General features: G+C 47.7%; 6 protein-coding genes across 9 annotated transcripts; 2 read left to right on the top strand and 4 right to left on the bottom strand.

Annotated features, from left to right (window-relative positions):
• Nucleotides 1-4: 4 nt before the first annotated feature.
• LOC136185978 (serine/threonine-protein kinase TBK1-like) lies at nucleotides 5-4,236 on the top strand. Of its 3 annotated transcripts, none has more exons than XM_065973206.1 (25): nucleotides 5-309; nucleotides 378-518; nucleotides 579-708; nucleotides 770-860; nucleotides 921-1,011; nucleotides 1,066-1,128; nucleotides 1,184-1,278; nucleotides 1,345-1,458; nucleotides 1,603-1,711; nucleotides 1,762-1,826; nucleotides 1,880-2,018; nucleotides 2,081-2,150; nucleotides 2,197-2,258; nucleotides 2,311-2,402; nucleotides 2,459-2,560; nucleotides 2,608-2,669; nucleotides 2,723-2,787; nucleotides 2,844-2,953; nucleotides 3,012-3,128; nucleotides 3,189-3,287; nucleotides 3,340-3,436; nucleotides 3,491-3,600; nucleotides 3,652-3,738; nucleotides 3,837-3,898; nucleotides 4,105-4,236. In XM_065973206.1, exons 1-24 carry the CDS (start codon nucleotides 211-213, stop codon nucleotides 3,889-3,891), a joined length of 2,265 nt encoding a protein of 754 aa, XP_065829278.1. In that variant the 5' UTR covers nucleotides 5-210; the 3' UTR covers nucleotides 3,892-3,898; nucleotides 4,105-4,236. The 3 variants fall into 3 exon arrangements, with proteins under 3 accessions (XP_065829278.1, XP_065829276.1, XP_065829275.1); XM_065973204.1 differs by having other exon boundaries at nucleotides 4,102-4,236; XM_065973203.1 differs by lacking the exon at nucleotides 4,105-4,236 and having other exon boundaries at nucleotides 3,837-4,068.
• LOC136185728 (translation initiation factor eIF2 assembly protein-like) lies at nucleotides 3,971-5,714 on the bottom strand. The gene is made up of 12 exons (XM_065972910.1): nucleotides 5,673-5,714; nucleotides 5,564-5,622; nucleotides 5,443-5,511; nucleotides 5,283-5,379; nucleotides 5,114-5,215; nucleotides 4,945-5,051; nucleotides 4,832-4,886; nucleotides 4,703-4,778; nucleotides 4,526-4,648; nucleotides 4,438-4,466; nucleotides 4,209-4,385; nucleotides 3,971-4,152 (listed from the first exon to the last, which is right to left on the bottom strand). The coding sequence occupies exons 1-12, from the start codon at nucleotides 5,712-5,714 to the stop codon at nucleotides 4,051-4,053; spliced, it is 1,038 nt and encodes a 345-aa protein (XP_065828982.1). The 3' UTR covers nucleotides 3,971-4,050.
• On the top strand, nucleotides 5,443-9,776 carry LOC136185982 (vezatin-like). Of its 2 annotated transcripts, XM_065973213.1 has the most exons (19): nucleotides 5,443-5,515; nucleotides 5,693-5,775; nucleotides 5,827-5,854; nucleotides 5,903-6,054; nucleotides 6,105-6,389; nucleotides 6,442-6,578; nucleotides 6,638-6,772; nucleotides 6,823-6,934; nucleotides 6,993-7,224; nucleotides 7,373-7,469; nucleotides 7,521-7,579; nucleotides 7,626-7,724; nucleotides 7,771-7,818; nucleotides 7,869-7,921; nucleotides 7,973-8,044; nucleotides 8,091-8,437; nucleotides 8,505-9,348; nucleotides 9,413-9,479; nucleotides 9,539-9,776. In XM_065973213.1, exons 2-16 carry the CDS (start codon nucleotides 5,749-5,751, stop codon nucleotides 8,394-8,396), a joined length of 1,842 nt encoding a protein of 613 aa, XP_065829285.1. In that variant the 5' UTR covers nucleotides 5,443-5,515; nucleotides 5,693-5,748; the 3' UTR covers nucleotides 8,397-8,437; nucleotides 8,505-9,348; nucleotides 9,413-9,479; nucleotides 9,539-9,776. The 2 variants fall into 2 exon arrangements, with proteins under 2 accessions (XP_065829285.1, XP_065829284.1); XM_065973212.1 differs by having other exon boundaries at nucleotides 8,505-9,479.
• On the bottom strand, nucleotides 8,398-11,742 carry LOC136185972 (uncharacterized). The gene is made up of 3 exons (XM_065973196.1): nucleotides 9,802-11,742; nucleotides 9,530-9,742; nucleotides 8,398-9,472 (listed from the first exon to the last, which is right to left on the bottom strand). The coding sequence occupies exons 1-3, from the start codon at nucleotides 11,740-11,742 to the stop codon at nucleotides 8,465-8,467; spliced, it is 3,162 nt and encodes a 1,053-aa protein (XP_065829268.1). The 3' UTR covers nucleotides 8,398-8,464.
• LOC136185985 (follistatin-A-like) lies at nucleotides 11,738-13,309 on the bottom strand. The gene is made up of 7 exons (XM_065973215.1): nucleotides 13,172-13,309; nucleotides 12,869-13,096; nucleotides 12,600-12,812; nucleotides 12,328-12,546; nucleotides 12,031-12,276; nucleotides 11,948-11,971; nucleotides 11,738-11,893 (listed from the first exon to the last, which is right to left on the bottom strand). The coding sequence occupies exons 1-7, from the start codon at nucleotides 13,230-13,232 to the stop codon at nucleotides 11,826-11,828; spliced, it is 1,059 nt and encodes a 352-aa protein (XP_065829287.1). The 5' UTR covers nucleotides 13,233-13,309; the 3' UTR covers nucleotides 11,738-11,825.
• On the bottom strand, nucleotides 13,290-15,426 carry LOC136185984 (agrin-like). Its single transcript, XM_065973214.1, has 5 exons — nucleotides 15,336-15,426; nucleotides 15,028-15,282; nucleotides 13,716-14,969; nucleotides 13,525-13,563; nucleotides 13,290-13,468 (listed from the first exon to the last, which is right to left on the bottom strand). Exons 1-5 carry the CDS (start codon nucleotides 15,385-15,387, stop codon nucleotides 13,401-13,403), a joined length of 1,668 nt encoding a protein of 555 aa, XP_065829286.1. The 5' UTR covers nucleotides 15,388-15,426; the 3' UTR covers nucleotides 13,290-13,400.
• Nucleotides 15,427-15,449: the final 23 nt, after the last annotated feature.

The raw sequence follows: 15,449 nt of genomic DNA, 5'->3' as shown, positions 1-15,449 counted from the left end.
TCCCCAGTCACATGGTCACGAACAAACGTCCCGTCATCGGCCCTGTAATTCTCTCGTCCCTTGCGAAAGGGTACACCCTTTCGTGATCTCACAATCCATAATCTGCGCGCACCCTCGCACGCAGCGCTTGGACTCGCGCAAGAGCCTATTCATCGCCTTCGTTTCGATACAGGAAGTCGCAAGCGTTGCGCTTTCGTCCACAGAGCAAAAATGACGAGCAAACTCTACCAAACGGAGCACTACATCTGGTCGACAAAAGAAATCATTGGCCACGGCGCGACGAGCTCGGTCTATCGCGGTCGAAAGAAAGTAGGGAATTGCCCCCCCGTGTATTTCTTTTCTCGATGGAGCGCCTCCCTTTTTTTTTCCTTTTCTAGATGAGTGGCGAGAACGTTGCCGTCAAAATGTTCAACAAGGCGGGCATGAATCGGCCGAAGGACGTGCAGGATCGCGAATTGGAGATATTGCAGAAATTGAAGCACAAAAATATTGTAGAAATGTTGGAAATAGAGAAAGAGGCGAGGAGAAAGAAAGAAAAAAACGGATTAATTAATAGTCGATTATTTACCGTGTCGCAGACGACGACTCTAAATTACGTCGTAATTATGGAAATTTGCAGCGGAGGCTCTCTGTTCAACGTCATCGAGAAGCCGGAAAATTATTACGGCTTGGAGGAGAAGGAATTTTTACGATTTTTATCAGATACCGGTATTAATTGAGCTATTGTTCTTCCGGTCGCGTGCCACTTACGTATATATATACCTATTAGTGGCCGGTATGAAGTATTTGCGCGAGCACGACGTCGTACATCGTGACCTGAAGCCAGGAAACATTTTGAGAGCCGAAAAGGACGACGGAACGTGCGCCGTTTTTATTTGATTTCGTATTATGAAAAGACGCGTGACGACGCATTTTCGTAGGTACACGTACAAATTAAGCGATTTTGGCGCGGCGAGAGAATTGGGTCCAGAGGAGCAGTTCATGTCCATATATGGAACCGAAGAGTATTTGGTAATAGGAAGAGGGTTTTTTGTTTTGCTTTTTGTATGAACGTCTTGTAAATAGGATCCTTTTATGTACGAACAGGCGGTGCTCGGAAAAAAACGCAGGCAAACGTTTGATTCTTCGGTGAGACGACGTTGACTCGATTTCCAATTGAACGTCTAAGTACTCTTTTTCCTAGGTTGACTTGTGGAGCATTGGAGTGACGCTCTTTCACACTGCCACGGGAAAACTTCCTTTTCAGGCGCACGGTGGCCGAAACAATCGGGAAATGATGTCAGTCAGAAGAAGATGATAGGGGTCTTTCAAGCGACGATGAAGGCTTTATTGCTTTGAATCTAGGCATCAAATTGTCTCAAAGAAAGCGCCTGAAGCGATATCTGGTGTACAGAGGACCGAAAGGCCGGACAGCGTGGAGTACAGCAATCATCTTCCGCCGACCACGCAACTTTGCAGGTGCCCTTATACTCTAAAAGTACTTTCGTGCATTCGCTTCTCACATAAACGCGAAAATAAAACTGCTCCTCTTCATTTCAGTTAATGCTTTCAATTAGGTGTATATGTTTGTGTATGTTTTGTGTATGTGTACTTCATCTCTAGGGCTTTGTGCGATGACCTCACGCTTCTCCTTCGGCAAATGCTCGATACTAAGAAAATGAAAGGCTTTCAAATGCTCTTCGACGTCTGCGACGAAATCATAACTAATACGGTAACCGTTTCGTCGGAGGAAGTTATTTGATTTGCAATTGTTTTTCGTAGTGCGTTGTCGTTTTTTCCGTTCACGACTCTTTGAGTTTTCACGTTCACATTCGCAAATCAGCCACGTACGTGAGACGAGAGAGAGAGAGGGAGAGGAGTCTAAGATTGTCGCTTGCAGTTTTTCAGAGTTTGCTGCTAAAGTATTCTCGCAAACTAAAATCGACTCTCCCAATCAAAAGTTCTATTTCGACGGAAATCCCTTATTGCCAACCCGAAGTCAGCCTCTGAAACTCGTTTCTGATTTACCCGAAACGACGGTACGACGCAGTAATTCGAAAAGAGAATTCGACGCACGTTGTACAAACTACTTGAAATGCAGGAGGAAAAGCCTTTAATTGTCTCTGGCGGAGATCACATAACCAAAGACAAGCTCTTCTCCGGCCACATACGTAAATAATATATATTCTATAAAGAGATAAACCGATCTTTGTGTAGCAAAAGCTCCTGACGTTCGGGCGGCGGCAGCTGACTTAGTAGGCGACGATCAAGCGGCGAAAGTCAATGATTGATTTCGTGATTGCGACGTCGTCTCTAACGTTTTTCGTCTAGGCGTGCTTGGCTATGTGTAATCAGCATCGGCGCGTCGCGTCTCGACTTTCGAATTACTGTCGCGGTATTGTTGCCTCTTTTCAAGCCATAAGGCAAGCTGAGATATTTCGACGCTCTGTCATTCGTTCAGTCTGCGTCATTTCTCTAGTAATGCTCTGCGTGCCGACTGGGCGGTTATGGAAAAGACGATAGCTGAGGCGAAAGCCGTCTGTGAGCCGGTGAAAACGAAATGCAGATTGTTGCTAGAAAGGTGAACAATTCGTCTAGGCGTGATTCGCCTAACAGTTGAGCGTTTAGGGAAGAATCTGAAAGGGCTTTGTTAGAAAACCTTTTCTCTGCAGATGGCTCCAAAACTAAAGGCAAGTTTTCGCAATAGTATCAGAAGATTCGTGTAATTTTGGGAGGAGAACAGATGTAAGCGGAGCTTTTGGGTATCTGGACAGCTGTTGCAATCATCAGAAGAAGACGTCTCAGACCGTGAGCGTTTCCCGCGGAGTCGGCTGCTGCTAGGAGACGTAGCTCCGTTTTTTTAGATTACTCAAAGATTCAAACATACGATGCTTGGCATCGAAGAACGTCCGGATCAATTATGCACGTCGTGGAAAATAGTTTGCCAAGAGAAAACGAAAGAGTTTGACACATGGTTCTTCTCTCTCTTTAACAGTTTATTGTCTCGGATTTCTGAATTTCTTTGTGCGTAGGCTGTCGACGCTGCAGCACTGCGTCAAAGTGGTGAAGGAAATTCGAGAAATGTTTTACAGGGAGCGCAAGCAGGGTCGCATCTCTTATCTTGATGAGCACAATCACATTTTTGAAAAGTGACGAATGAACGTTCGATTAGGGAATGCGTTCGCCCAGCACCGTTATGTGCTTTTTAGAAAACGATTGTACGATACCACAAAGAAGGCACGCGCTTTTGTTCTTAAGTTCGTAAGTGCGAGGGAAACTCTTCACGAGCAACTGTCCAAGTGGATCAGGTGCCAGAGAGAATTGCCCAAGTTTTCTTTATTTAAACGGCGTTATTTCTAGGACTATTGGTCACCAGAGAGAAATAATGCAACAAGTTCTTTTTGACGTCAAAAAAGAAGAAAATGAATATAAACAATTTGATGAAGAGCTAAACAAAGTACCCAAACGATCGTTTTCTGAACCATCGTCGTTTTGATGTGTGGTGCACTAGTGGCAAGATTCTCGCAAAGAGAAGATACGTTTTCTCATGGAACAACCAGCTCAGCGCTCACTCAACACAATGAAATCAGGTTCCAAGTATATGTCAGAGGTCACGTTAATGTGAGTTGCGAAAACCTGTCTGAATATCGATTCGCGACTGTGCTGACCTAGGGTTGGACAAGTGCACAGAGAAAACGAGCAAACGCTAATAGAAGCCAACGAACAGCTGAAGACGCTGGAAGAGGAGCTCAGTGTAAAGTAAGCGGGTCGCACGTAGAGCATTGACGTAACGGACACTGTCAATAATAGTGTCCGTTACGTAAGCGACAATTCCACTTATACCGCAATACGTATAGAATAAAGCAAATGGATTCGAACTTGGATCATTTGTCCACGCAGAATCCGATATGACATATACGTAAGATTAACGTTGTCGACGTAGTAGCAGCAGCAGCCGCGGCAGATACTTTGCTAGCAATTTTAGAAAATTTCCCACGTTATTTTTTTTGTGACATACTGTACATGTTCTTGTAGATTAACAGTATCCATTAGCGGGGTTTTAAATATCGCTTATAATTTTTCGACCGGTTCAAGTCGTTCCTTCTCATCGATTTCTTTCAGTAGGCCAACAATTTGATCAACGTCAGATCCCACAGAAAAGTCTAAGAAGTCCTAGAAAAAAAACACATATTTTTATTGTTGAAGAGTGTAATACTTTCCTGCCTTACTTGTGGTAATCTAGAGTAGGCGTCTTTACTTGGCTGAATGCCCGCTTCGCTTGTGACGAATCGGAAGGCAGCGCAGCTGTCGCCGGCCAGCGCCAATTCGGTCAGCTCTTGCCACGTAAAGAGGAGTGTCTCGGTGACGCAATGAAAAGGATTGAAGTCGATGATCCAAAATCGATTCTACACAAAAATTTCAATTTTCGAATACCGGGTGAAATTGTATTCATTTTGCCTTCTTTCTTCTGTATACGTCAAATGTATCTAGACGGTGCAATCAATGATGAAGACGGCCACTTGGAAAAAAACGTTTTCGTCCTTACAGTTTACGTCAGAAAATCTTCCCTGAATGTAGTCCTTAAAAAACTGCTCTATCTCTTTCAAAATCGCTTCGTGATCTCGGTCTAAATACTCGTAAAAGGTCGTATAATCCCTCTGACAAACAGCTAGATAAAGCTTTGATTTAGTAACGACTTCTCTCCGCTTTTAAGGCTGAATACCTAGGAGCTTGTTTTCCTGAACAAAGCACCTGAATTCCATGCCTGGAAGAAGATCCTCCCATTGCCTTAGCACCAACTGAGTTCAGCGAGGATTCAAAGGGGTAAAAATAGTTTGGATTGTTGTTTTACCTGAAATCCGCCAGGAGGCTCATTGCTTCCGTCGTAGTCACTACACTTGACGAATCTGTGAGAGGAGAGGAGAGAATTCTTGCATAAAAGCGACACAGGTCAACTTTACGTACGCTTCGTTCAAGTCGTGAGACGTCCTGTTAGAGCTCTTTAGAAGGAGATACACATCGCTGACGGTCGTGCACTTCATCGTGCCAGTGTGGCTAATCCACTTGGCGTCCTTGAGAAAGACGTCACCTTTAGAATAATTACCCCGTGCATTGCTTATAAAAGCAAGCATACAGATGGGGAACTCCAATTGAGTTTGGGAAACACGGCGCCGTCAAGTCGATCAATAACGCTCTGTATCTCATGATTCAATTCAGAAAAATTTGGCTGATGAACCTGCGTACAGTAAGTACACACAGAGAGAGAGAGATTGCATGAGTAAGTGAGAGAGGTTAGTCCCTGCCTTGGCGTCTTCTTTATTGTCGTCATCATCATCTGATGACCAATCTGACAGAGCATTTTCTACGTCGTCAAGGCCATATGCAGCAGGCATTTGCAGACTGTTAGATAATTAATTAATTAATTAATCCTTTGATTAATCAGTTGGTTGACGCATGCGTTGCCTTTGTGGAAGAACAATTCCGTCCTCGTTGAGGTAGTGGACAAAATCGGGTTTCAGCGAGACGAATTCACTACGTAAGAAGTCCAGAGTGCAGTGAAAATAAAGATAGTAGTTCGCGCTACGTTTTGATTGTCACTGGCGCGAATTGGCTGTACCATTGCGATGTCATACATTGAATAACCTTCAAAACGTCGCATATCATTCATACATTCAGACATCTTTTTCGCAAACCCGCTCTTTTGTTGCAACAGGCTGAAAGTCGTCGTTTTCCATTGCTTTAACGTGCGCTAAGCGGCTGTGTTGCCAAATGGAAGACGAGGACGTGATATTCGAGGTTTTACCGCAAAGAGCCAAGCTAAATCATCTCTAAATTGATTTTAACCAGAATTCTCCACTTTATCAACATCTAAAAGGTGACGACTTGCTTGGAGCCTCACCTTTAATTAATTAATCTGACGCAGAAAACTCGAATCTTTTGGATCTATTTGACGCTCATCCTACAGCTGCAGAAAAACCCGTAGAAGCAACAGCCAAAAGTGACGTGCTAACACTGGAAAAGTCAAACTGGAACCTTGTGGAATATTTCCATAATATTTTTCTTCCTAATCATCCGGTAAGAGAGCAAAAGAGCGAATTTTTGAAACTAAAAAATTCGTCATTTAGACAAAGAAGAATTTAAGGCGGCTCCAGAAAATTGTCCTATCTTCTCCTTTAGTGGAGAAAGATGACGTAGCCATTATTGAATCTATTGATCCGAACGCTTCCAAAACAAACATTTCAACAACTGACCTCCAGTCGTCGTTCTTCATTGGAAAAGTGCAAAGCACTGCACTTGTTTTATTAGGAATTGCAATAGCTATAATGCCGTTTGAGAAGAGGGGTCTCGTTCTCTGCGGATTTTCTCTCTGTTTGATGCTTGTCTACGTTGCACGGCGTGCTATAATAAAGGTAAAATGGTATGAAGTAAAAATTAAAAATCTATAACGTTCTTCTTCTTCAGTCCTGGACTACGCAAGTCGAAAGCAGCATTTCATTGCTAGAAGACTTTTCCAATGCAACGGGGTTCTACTTGAAAGCTTACTCGAAGAGCCTTCAGCTTCTTCGAGACTTGGACGTTATTGCCAAAGGTTACAGGGGGTAAGAGGAAAAGATTGACTCGCGGCTCTTTGCAAGGAATGACGAGATTCGGACTTTAGCTCTTCTCATTGGCTACAGCCCAATCCTGGCAACGCGCCAGCGGATCGTTGTCTCGCCTTGAGGCAGCTAATGTACGAATCTAGTCGAGAGATTCTTTGTGCTGGTAGAGAGGCGACGATTCAGCTCGTAAAAAGGTAGGTGTAGAGCACGATGAGAGATATTGATTTTTGGGGAAAAATTCTAGGCTGTCTCTTGGCGTGTATCTTGATCATTCGGATCACTATTTGGCCTTTCTTTCTCTTGACGAAATTGGACTGAGTGTTGATAGTACGGACTTGGCTGTCTCGGATTTGAGAGTAGGACTCGTTTGTTCTTGAGAAATTGTTCTGAAAATCGATTTTCTTTCTTTTTCAGGATGTCTACTCTTTGACTAAGCGTCAAATATCGGAGTTGTTGCGTCGACTGGCTCTGTCATTTTCACCAATCACTTTACGTCTAGATGAACTTAGCGGAGTGGAAAGGAGACGACGATTTCACGTGGCGACTCAGTGCACTCGCGACCTACTCCAGAATCTCATTCTTCACGCGAAGAGACGAGAAGACGAACTAAGCGCCGCTTTTCGAACGCAAAAAGTCTCCCTACAAGGTAAAATACCGAGCGAGAGCTTTCCTCAGCGCACAACATTTGACAGCTAGTGGGGCAGCCTCTTTATTATAACTATAATATACCCCAAAATAGAAGGCGTACTTATTATGAGCATTTCTCCTCGATCATCGATTTCTTTGGTAAAAAGAAAAAGAAGCGTCGTCTCAAATTTGTTCTGTTGGAGGATCCGAAAGAGTGAAAGCGTGTCACGCTCTTGAACTGCGACTGCAGTCCACTCTACTTCGGTTAGTGAAGACATCCACAAAGGAATCCTGATTCGAGTTTTCCTACTGCAGAGTTCGTCAGCTTGCTGCGGAATTAGCCGAGTCTAAAGAAGATGACGAACGCGTTGGAGGTTCACTGCGTTGATATAACGAACTGTGTTTTATTTTGTTCCGTAGCTTTGGCGAAGTGGATAGAAGCGGACGTTGACTTGTGCGTCTCTTCGTGCGCTGACTTGCAACACGCGCTGCAGCCGGCTTCACCACAACTCGCCGAAAGTAAAGATCTTCTCAAACAAGATGCATTCATTGCGAGTTTATTTAGGAGAAGATTCTCAGCAGGAAGACACGGGCACAACTCATCAACTGAAGGGTTTGCGCTTGTTGGTCTTATGATGACTAGAGTATAAAAGATTTATCTAGAAGTCTGTTTTCGAGAGTCTGATAGTAGAGATTCAGACGAAGAGGAAGAAAAGGTTAATTAATAATTAATGAAATAATAGAAAAAACGTTGCTTTTCCTTTCAGGTCTACGAAGGCATTGCAGATTCGAGTGACGACAGGGAACGTATTACAGGGGCTCAAAGACGAGTGCAATTGGTGGGAAAGGCAGTTTTAGTTGCTCGGGTTGTAGTTTCTCGCGTAGGAAGAAAGGCAGAGACGCGCGGAAGAATCTTTGGGAATGATTCGAGAGTTGAAAAGCGTGCTGGCCGCTAAAGCCGTCGAAAAGGGGAGACTGAAGACGGATGCGTCACCGGCGATCGTCTCCCTGGATCCGCCAGCTCAAAAAGCGGAGAAAAGCGAGTGCAAATACGCGGAAACCGACGGCAGTCAGTGGATGAGCGAGGCGGCCTTTGCGGCGGCCGCACTCGCCGCAAAACGACGGCACCAGCTCAACGATAGCGACGACGACGACGACATGGAAGCAAGTGGAGAGAAGACGACAACATAAATAAAAAATAAACAATCTCGTTCGGCCAAAACGAATCACAAGTAAGAAAACCACTTCGTTAAAATCACTCAGTGAATCGCTTTACAAATCAATTTGTGCCGCTTGTAGTCCATCTTCTGGCACTCGCGATTGCAATAGTAGACGCTCTTGCATCGTCCGCACTTCATCTTCGCCTCGCCCTTCCGGCACGAAGCGCAACTGTGCGTCACAGCCCCGGCGATCGCCGCCGCCACCGCCTCCGCATCCTCAGGATGAACTTCGACGTCGATATCGACTTCGTGAAGCGGCAGAACGCTCGTCGTCGAGTCCGTCGTCGTCGTCGTCGTCGTCGCCGACATGACGATGACCTTCGTCGTCGGCGTCGACATGTCGCAAGTGACGTACAGATTTCGACACACCAAATCGATGACGTTGCGATCGGAATCCAATCCGCACGTCTGCATCGAAGTGATGAGAGATTCTCGTTCGGCTTTCGACATCGAATCGTACGTCGTCAGTTGACAAAAAATCGTCTGCGCCGCATCGATTGTCACTTGGAGACCCTTGATCAGCTCAACGGGATTTTCTCCCTGCAATTGAACGGGCAATTGCCCCTTCATGTGCGGCAGATCGGAGATTCTCATATCGGCCAAATTGCTCAAATTCTCCAACTCTTCGACGCACTCCTCGACGGCTTTGAGCTGATTGCGTCGACAGAATTGCAACGGCGTTCGCTTCAACCTCACCGTGTACTTCTTCGTCTCCGCGTTGAACGGACGCGGCAAGGGCTCGCTCAACATTGTTGGCACCTGCGGCGACGTGTTGTACAACTCCATGATCGGTTCGATCATCTCCAACGGAACGCCGAGCGTCGTCGCGTTCGGCTCGAACGAACAGTAGACTTGCTCGAATTCGTCCGGAGGAAGATAGCCTTGATGACAGTCGATGTGATCGCGGAGATCGGTTTCGTTGGGTTCGTCTTCTTTGACCGATTCTCCGTATAACGCGGATAAATGCTCTTTGCCTAATTTGCTTAGGCGAAGACGACATTGGCCGAGGACGTTGGGATCGACGTAGATTCCGTCTTCGTGTTGAAGCTAAAAGGTTAGAATCGCGCGATTAATTTTTTCTTTCTTCGTTTTCATGTCTTTTACTTCTGGTAGAATTTTCATTATTCGATCCACGGGGCCCAGGTCGCTGTAGACGCGCAGCTTCTTCACTTGCTCGACGAGATACTCGCGTTGAACTTTTCCCATCAAGCAGACGCCGTGCTGCGTCAGATATTTATGAAGTTCCTCCGTCGTCATGGCGTCGGGATCCTTATCGACGATCTTCTCCCAATTCTTTATCTCGCTCTGAAGACGATTCTAAGATGAGGGAATAGATTGAGATAAGAAGCTCTGTTCTTTCACCGCCCCTTACCCACCCTATCTTTAGACAAATGTCTTTTTAGCTGAGCCATGTAATCGTCGCTCAGTCCGTACTGCCTCATTGGATTCGACTCGAAAGCGGGCGGAAGAGCCTGAAATTTCCGTCTCTCTTCCTCCATTATCGCCTCCATCGACGCTTTCTCCTTTCTCTGTCGCTCCTCTTCGGCGAGCAGAACGAATTCGCCGTACGTTTTCGCCGCCTCCGGCGGCATCAATCGTCTCTCCTCTTCGTCGTCGTCGACGTCGTTCTTCTCGACGCCCTTATGCTTATTCTTTCGCTTCTTCGGATTTCCCTGCTTCTCCTTCACCTTGACGGATCGTCGAGTGACGCGATGGACGGCCGGAACCGACGTGATTCGTCGAAAGATGTCCAACGGGAGCCCGTCGCGTCGACGCGCTTCTCTCTCCTCGGACGTCATCGCCGCGTTGATTCGTTTCACCATGGGAACGTATTTATCGTACAAATTCGCAAACCACTCGGCGTGAGAGCGCGCGGATTCGCACTCGGACGCGCGCAACGCTTTTCGAACGTTGCTCCCATGATGAATGACAAAGAGAAGTTGCCGATGGGCGAGTCGCGTCGGCACGCGCTCGCCCGTCTCCTCGTTGATCACGAGCGATTCGTCGCGATCGTGCGCCGCTCGTTGGCCGGGTACTTGCGTCAGAAAGTGCCGCAGTCGACTGGCGACGAGACCGAGAAAGGCGTCGAAAAGCGCATAGCGACTATTCATGATGATATCGGTCAAGAAATCCGGATCCAAATTGTCGAGATCGAGAGCGCGCGCGAGAAGTCGCGCCGACTTATCGTCTCGCGGATCGAGATCGCACGCGATCGTCATGACGGCGTGCGTCTCCTTTTCCCGACCTCCCATCGCGAGGAGACACTCGCCTTTGCGCTGGTATCCCTTCACCCAATTCGGTTTTTCCGTTGTGCACAGTTCGGCGTCACGCAGCGCCTTCTCCATCCGATTTGTGAGCTGATACACCTGCGAACGTCGATGATACGTCAAGTGAGCGTCGACTTTGCTCAATTCCAACGCTTCATTGTAGTGTTTCAACGCTTTGGTAAAATTCTTGAATTTGGCCTCCTGGTCACCAAGTCGACGTAATTCGGCGACTTTGCCGTCGTGTTTATGCGATGGTTCCGGCTCCACCGCCGCCTTCGAGTGAGCCAAACGCATTTTTTCCTTAATCGTCTTTCGCATATTTGACAGAACGGGGAGGTCGTCCGATGGCATGTGCCACAGGCGTTGTATATATTTTCTCAGTCCGATGTCGTAATCGGATATGGATTTTTTGACGTCGACCCACTGTTTGACGAGAGGTCGCACCGCCGCTTCGGGCAACGCTTCGAACGAGATGACGCTGTGCGCGGGACACGGGTCCCACGAGGGATCGGCGCCCCACTCGTTCACGCATCGATTCACGAATCGACGATAGCACTTGGGATGATATAGTCTAGGCATGCGTCGCGATACCAATAATATAGGCAATATCGCTTTTCTCTCTCCGGTGTTCTGATACGGAAAATCGGGGACCGAAATGCACTTGAGATGCCATTCCATTGCCATGACGCCCAACGGGATGTTTGTGACCGATTCCTTGCACTCGGGACACTGGAAACAGCGTTCGCCCGTGGGCCACGTTTGATTTTTCAATTTCGGATCGTGCGCGTGGTTTTTCATGAAGAATTCGACGTCGCCGCCCGTGCAACGGGCGACGTGATGCGGCGCGTTCGGAAAGAGATAGACGTCGGGCATCATGTTGTTGCGCACGTCGATCATTTCGTCGCCCGTGCGCGACTCACGGCCGGGATCCTCTTGAGGAGTCCCACTCGGTGGAACGTGGCTCACGGCGAGAACGCTAAACTTCTGGCCATTGACGACGACTTTGGAAAATTTGTAGCGGCCTGCTGGAGGTTTTCGAGCACGATTCATTGCACATATACGGGACACACAGCACAGCCAAAAAAGCCCGAATAAGAAGAAAACGGTTTCTTGTTTTTTTGTGCGTACGACGTCTAAGCGACGAGAAGAGCACTCAAGATTGCAACAAGAAGTGCAACGGACGCCGTAAGTTGGAGAACGCCTAGAGAACGACGCGTCAGAAAAGGTACGCTCACGCCTTAGCTAGTTTACGCACCTCCGGTGGGTTTTTCGGACTTTTCTGTAATAAAAAAAGAAAAGATCGGTAAAGCGTAAGAGAATTTCAATTGAGATTCGAACCTGCCACTGTACCCACTGTAGGCGTGCCAGGACAGTTGCCTTTCATTGCGACTGTGAGGTTCATTTTTGCTTCACAGCTGCCTATCTGCAGATAGCACAAATTGTTATATGTTTTCCCGTCGCTTCCGCAGACGGGGTCAATGTGCTGAGGGCAGACTCTTCCGCAGTCACACGTGTAATTGCTGTTGCCCATGCGCACGGCCTTACAGGTCGCACCGAAGTCGCACTTTACCCCAGTACACGCGTCTAAACAGCGCACAATGATTAGTTTTCATATGGTACACGCATCTTTCTAACCTAGGCATTTTCCCTGGCTCGCTATAGCAATGCTTTGGTTTTTCTTGCACGCTTCCGATCTGAGTTTACACGCGCTGTTGTAGTTGTTTCCGTCGCTGCCGCATACGTATTCACCAAAATTGCAGCCAGTGAACGCAGAAGGACACTTGCACTCGGCGTGCGTGGCATTTGTAGGGATGCACGTGGCAAATGGGGGGCAAGATATATAATCGCATCCATCTAAAAAACAAAGTCTGTTTTTTTTACGAAATAGAATGACGTGTCTAAAATACCTGGACATTCTCCTTGTATTGCGACTGTGAGGTTCATTTTTGCTTCGCAGCTGCCTGTTTGCAGGTGGCACAAATTGCTATATGTTTTCCCGTCACTTCCACAGACGGGATCGTAATGAAAAGAGCAAGCTCTTGCGCAATCACACGTGTAATTGCTGTTACTCACGACCTTACAGGTCGCACCAAAGTCGCACTTTACCCCAGTACACGCGTCTGAAACAGCGCACAATGATTAGTTTTCATATGGTACACACATCTTTTTAACTAACCTGGGCACCTTCCCTGGCTCGCTATAGTAATGTTTTGATTTTTCTTGCACGCTTCCGATCTGAGTTTACACGCGCTGTTGTAGCTGTTTCCGTCGCTGCCGCACACGTATTCACCAAACTTGCAGCCACTAAACGCTGAAGGACACTTGCTGCATTCGGCGTGCGTAGCATTTGTAGCATTGCATGTAGAGTACGGGGGACAGACTTTTGAATCGCAAGGAGAGGCAGCTAAAGTAAAAACGAGACGAATTGAGACCACTTTCACTTTGACACCGCCCCTTTTCCCCCGTACACAGTACCTACCTCCAGCCCCGTGCAACGCTAGAATACAGATAAGACTGACGCAAACTGTAACAACGTTCATAGTTTCAAGTTGGCCTTCGGAGATAGTAGAACAGAACAACGCGATCGAGACAACGTCTGGAATTCACGTGACTATTTCACGAGATATGAAACAGCACGAAACAATTAACGAGACAGGATTCTAATAATAGACCATAGAAGACAAACAGCCATTGCCTCAGAAAAGTTGTTAGGCTGCAGCAAGCACGGTGAGAAGCGTAACGAGGAGGCAGAGAGAGGCAGAGAGTGCCATTGAGCCTGTGAAATAAATCGGATAAATCTAATAAGAAAATAATTCATAGAAGCTAACGTACCGGCAGTGGGCCTGACGACTTTATCTTCACGGGGTTCATCTAAAGAGAAAATTATTACGACACGTCACTACCAATTAGATACAGCGGATCCCCGCTTCAAGACCACATCTGCGGATAATAGATATAATTATAATTTTGAGAATCCGAAGGGTGGTCGCTTTTGAAGCGGGGTTCTACTGTATGGACTTTACTCGTCGTCGTCGTTGAGGGCTTCTCGCATGCACCGTGCGCGATCACAGTGATCTCTTTCTTTTGCTCGCAACTTGCCGCTCGCATTGTGCACTCGTTCGAATACACTTTTCCGTCGCTGCCGCAGACGGGATCCAAATTTCGCGGGCAGGGAATCATGCACGAGCACGTGGCGTTGCCCTTTTCATTGATGCATCGACCGTTGAAGGGGCACGTTGTTCGGTCGCACGGACAGGGGCCGTGGCTGTCGACGGTGAGGGTCGCCTTCGCCTGGCAACTGGCCACTTGCATCGTGCACTCGTTTGCGTACGTTTTACCGTCGCTACCGCACACCGGTCGGAAATCGCGCGGGCACGGACGGAGGCACGAGCACGTCGCGTTTCCCTTTTGGTTCACGCACCGACCGTAGTTTGGGCACTTGACCGCGTCGCAGGGACACGCACCTTGGCTGTCCACCGTCAGGGTTCTTTTAGCATTGCAGCCGGCCACTCGCATTTGGCAGTCATTTGAGTAGGTTTTACCGTCGCTTCCGCACACTGGCGCGTACTCGAATGTGCACATGAGCGGGCATTGGCAGGTCGCCGTTCCCGCCTTGTTGATGCATTGGGCATTGTAGTCGCACTTGGTTGTGTCGCACGGACACGCGCCTTTGCTGTCCACCGTGAGGGTCCTTTTAGCGTTGCAGCCGGCTACTCGCATTTGGCAGTCATTTGAGTAGGTTTTACCGTCGCTTCCGCACACGGGCGCGTACTCGAGTGTACAGATGAGCGGGCATTGGCAGGTCGCGTTTCCCGCCTTGTTGATGCATTGGGCATTGTAGTCGCACTTGGTTGTGTCGCACGGGCACGCGCCTTTGCTGTCCACCGTGAGGGTCCTTTTAGCGTTGCAGCCGGCTACTTTCATTTGGCATTCGTTCGAGTAGGTTTTACCGTCGCTTCCGCACACGGGCGCGTACTCGAATGTGCACATGAGCGGGCATTGGCAGGTCGCCTTTCCCGCCTTGTTGATGCACTGGGCATTGTAGTTGCACTTGTGCGTTTCGCACGGGCACGCTCCGACGCTTTCCTTCGTAATGGTGATCTGCTTCGAGCAGCTCTCTGTTTTCATTGTGCATACGTTTGGGTACGTTTTGCCGTTGCTTGCGCAGACTGGATCGTAGATAGCGGGGCAGATTTGAGGGCACTGGCATTTAGCTGATCCTCCGACGACGTTGCAGCTACCGTAATGACTGCAGGTCACATTTGCGCAGGCATTGACTAAATTTAGAATAAATGGGTTCTTTAATATGGCTATACTGCCCAGCTTGCTCGGTACCTTGAACAGGCGGCTTGGTAGGCTGCTTGGTGGGCTGCTTGGTAGCCTGAGGGCACGCCCCTTGGCTCACTTTCGTGATCATCTTTTGTTGAGTGCAGCTTTGGGCCTCCATCTGACATTCGTTGCTGTACGTTTTGCCGTCACTTCCGCACACCGGGGCGTAGTTCATCGGGCAAATCGGTGAGCACTGGCACACTCCATTTCCAGTGCACACGGCGTAAAAGTCGCAGCTCACACCGTTACAAGGATCGCTCTCTGCAAGTAGCACACTTCACCAGCTTTCGTCGTCTTGTTATTACAGTAGGTACCTGAGCGAACTTGAGCGACAAGAAAAGCTAGAACACAAAGAGAGAGCTTCATCGTCTCAATGGTTCAACTGAGGAAGGGTACTCAAAGTACTCAAAATGCTAATGTGGACCACC

The sequence above is a fragment of the Oscarella lobularis genome, chromosome 4 (genome assembly GCF_947507565.1).
Source record: "Oscarella lobularis chromosome 4, ooOscLobu1.1, whole genome shotgun sequence".
NCBI classification, from domain to species: Eukaryota; Metazoa; Porifera; class Homoscleromorpha; order Homosclerophorida; family Oscarellidae; genus Oscarella; species Oscarella lobularis.
The sequence above is the reverse complement of the archived record's forward strand: the minus strand, read 5'-3'. Positions and strand labels throughout refer to the sequence as shown.